At 54.8% G+C, this 2,451-nt stretch overlaps 1 protein-coding gene across 1 annotated transcript in view; it reads right to left on the reverse strand.

The window, feature by feature from the left end:
- OTOF (otoferlin) overlaps positions 1–2,451 on the reverse strand; it is a gene marked incomplete at its 3' end in the record, with an annotated part of 32,424 nt that overhangs the window by 7,582 nt on the left and 22,391 nt on the right. The window contains exons 25-26 of the mRNA XM_008563699.1: positions 1,298–1,327; positions 818–946 (exon numbers count right to left, since the gene is read on the reverse strand). Of these exons, the coding sequence (XP_008561921.1) occupies positions 818–946; positions 1,298–1,327 (159 nt within the window). The remainder of the gene's footprint in view (positions 1–817; positions 947–1,297; positions 1,328–2,451) is intronic.

A 2,451-nucleotide genomic window follows, 5' to 3' on the forward strand; every position in this document is an offset into this window, starting at 1 on the left:
GTTATGTGAGAAAGAAAGAAACTTCTTTCTTGTTCCCACCCTAACTTGCAGCTTAATCAGTGCTCTAACTGATAGGGAGGGCTGGGTCACAGAAAGGGCCTGAGGAGAGAGTGTAGCTGGATCAGCTCAGGCCCCACCAAGGAAACACACTGCAGGCACATGTCCCTCCTGGTCAGTGGGCCAGTCAGGCGGTGCCCTGAGCCAGACAGGAAGTGAGAAGAGACAAATGAGGAAGAGGAGAAACACACTTTCTGGAACTTATGATCTGGCTCAGCAGATGGAACTCACATACATGCAATAGGGGAAGAAGTGACAGTGACCAAGGCATGTAAAATAAAACAATATGAAGATGTGTAAGTACTATTGAAAAGCAGTTGTTTCCTTTTGGCCTCTGAGCACGTTTCTCCTTTTTCTCAAAGGCCACCTCCTCCATGAAGTCTTCCCTGACTCCCCTGGGCCTTGATTTGCCTTTGTCATCACACTATACTTTAAGTATCTGTTCACATAACTGAACATAAGCTGGAGGATTCTCAGGGCAGGTACGGCGTCTTATCTTTGGGCTCCCATACCACCTGGTATGGTGTCTGGCTCATCGTATAGACTCAAGAGATGTTTGTAGACTGAATGAATGAGGACAAGAGGAAATCGAGCGAGGGAAGGTAGAATGGAAAAGGTGAGTTCTGAGCTAGAACTTCAAGCGCATGTTAATTGATGTGGGGGTGGGGGGAGAAGCTGGATGGGAGGTGCCCAGTGTGCAGCAGGTCACCTCCACTAGCCCGATTCCTTCTGGAGCCCCTGCCCAAGCCCGAGGCCTCACCTCCTTCATGGTGTCGATGGAGGCGAAGTACTTGGACCACCAGTCCAGCATGCTCTCATCCGGCTCCTCCTCCTGCGGCTCCTCCGCGGTGCCCTTCTTCTTCCTCTTCTTCTCCTTCTCGTCCTCGGCCTGTAGGGTTGCCAGGTCCTGAGCCCTGCCTGGACCCTGCTCGCTGGCCCTTCCCAGACACCTGACCATCTGCTCTGGGGAAGCTTCTGTATGGCCACCAGTGTCAGAGGGGCAGGGCCTTGCTTTGTGAAGGAGGACGTCACAGCCCAGAAATGGTCCTTAGTGCCAACATGAGCCACTGGTCGAGGCAGAACTGGCACGCAAAGGCCAGCCACCCAACCAGCTCTCTCCCTCTGCCTCTTCGGGGGTGTGCTGCCCTGAGCATCCAGGGGCAGGGTGCTTCCGTCCCTGCTGCTGGGCCCTATGGTCTGACACCCATTCCCAGAGCCCTTGCACAGTCCCCACACTTACCACATCCACCTTGATGACAGCATCAGAAGTCTGCAGAGGGAAGCAAGGAGGCAGGGACTGAATTAGCCAGTGGGAGCGTGGAGGGGAGGATGGGAGCTGAGTGGGCTCACACAGGGATGTCTTGGGAGCCCTGTACCCACAAGACCAACTGTGCATTAGAAAGAGCACAGGCCTGGTAAGTCTGCAAAGGCTCTGCTTTGAGGATGTTTCTGATGGTTCCTCAGACCTTCTAGGGCAGTGGTTCTGAGCCCTGGCTGAACGTTGGAATCACCCAGGGACTTTCACAAATTATCAACGCTGGGCTCCACTGAGTGTGCACAGGGGATGCTGGGGACCGATATATTTTCGACCCCACAGTGACTTCAATGAGCAGTCATCAGGGTTGAGAGGGGAAGGCTGACATGGCATGCGGAAGGAGTTCAGTAATAATATTGGCTAAACAGGGTCAACTTCAACTCCACTCTTCCCCCATACCAGCGCAGGCTGCCTTAAAGATGAAGCTGACACCCACACAATTACACAGCAGAAAAGGACACTGGCCAGAGCCCAGGGCCCGCAGGACGATGAGGAAGCTCAGTTCGGTGGCAGCCTCTGTCTTGTGCTGCTGACAGCCTGAAACTAGGGGGCTTTTTGCCCCCCGAGGAGGAATAGGCTGGTCAGGGAGTGGCTCAGGAGGCTGGGAGCTGCCAGGCCCCCAGAAGTAGCTGTGAGCTTTCCTGGCAGTGCCATCCCAGGGCTGTGGCCCCAGGCCTTTTCTGTTCCCCTTTCCCAGGAGCCTCACCCCCAGAAGCTAGGAGATGCCCTGGGCTGTGTGAAGCACATGAATGCAGACTGAGATGCCAAAAACATAGTGGGCAGGAAGCCTACATCTGGCCCCTCAGCAGTGTCTGGACCTCAGGGTGACCTGTTCAGGCCTGTCCCCATCCTGACCTCCACGTCTAGGAGCCAGGCAACAGGTCTCCCTCTGGCAGATAAATGGCTCTAATCCCAAAGCCAAGGGGAATAGGGAGCTTCCACCTGGAAATTCTTCCCCAACCCAGGCCTGGGGCTGTGTGCATTCCAGCACGGTGTTCCGATGGGGTTGTCTGCACACACAATGAAGGTTAGCCCTTGACAGTCACATGCCGAAGGAGGTGTGACTTAATGCTGCTCTC

Source organism: Galeopterus variegatus, unplaced genomic scaffold, assembly GCF_000696425.1.
Source record: "Galeopterus variegatus unplaced genomic scaffold, G_variegatus-3.0.2 Scaffold14582, whole genome shotgun sequence".
In the NCBI taxonomy this organism is placed as follows: domain Eukaryota; kingdom Metazoa; phylum Chordata; class Mammalia; order Dermoptera; family Cynocephalidae; genus Galeopterus; species Galeopterus variegatus.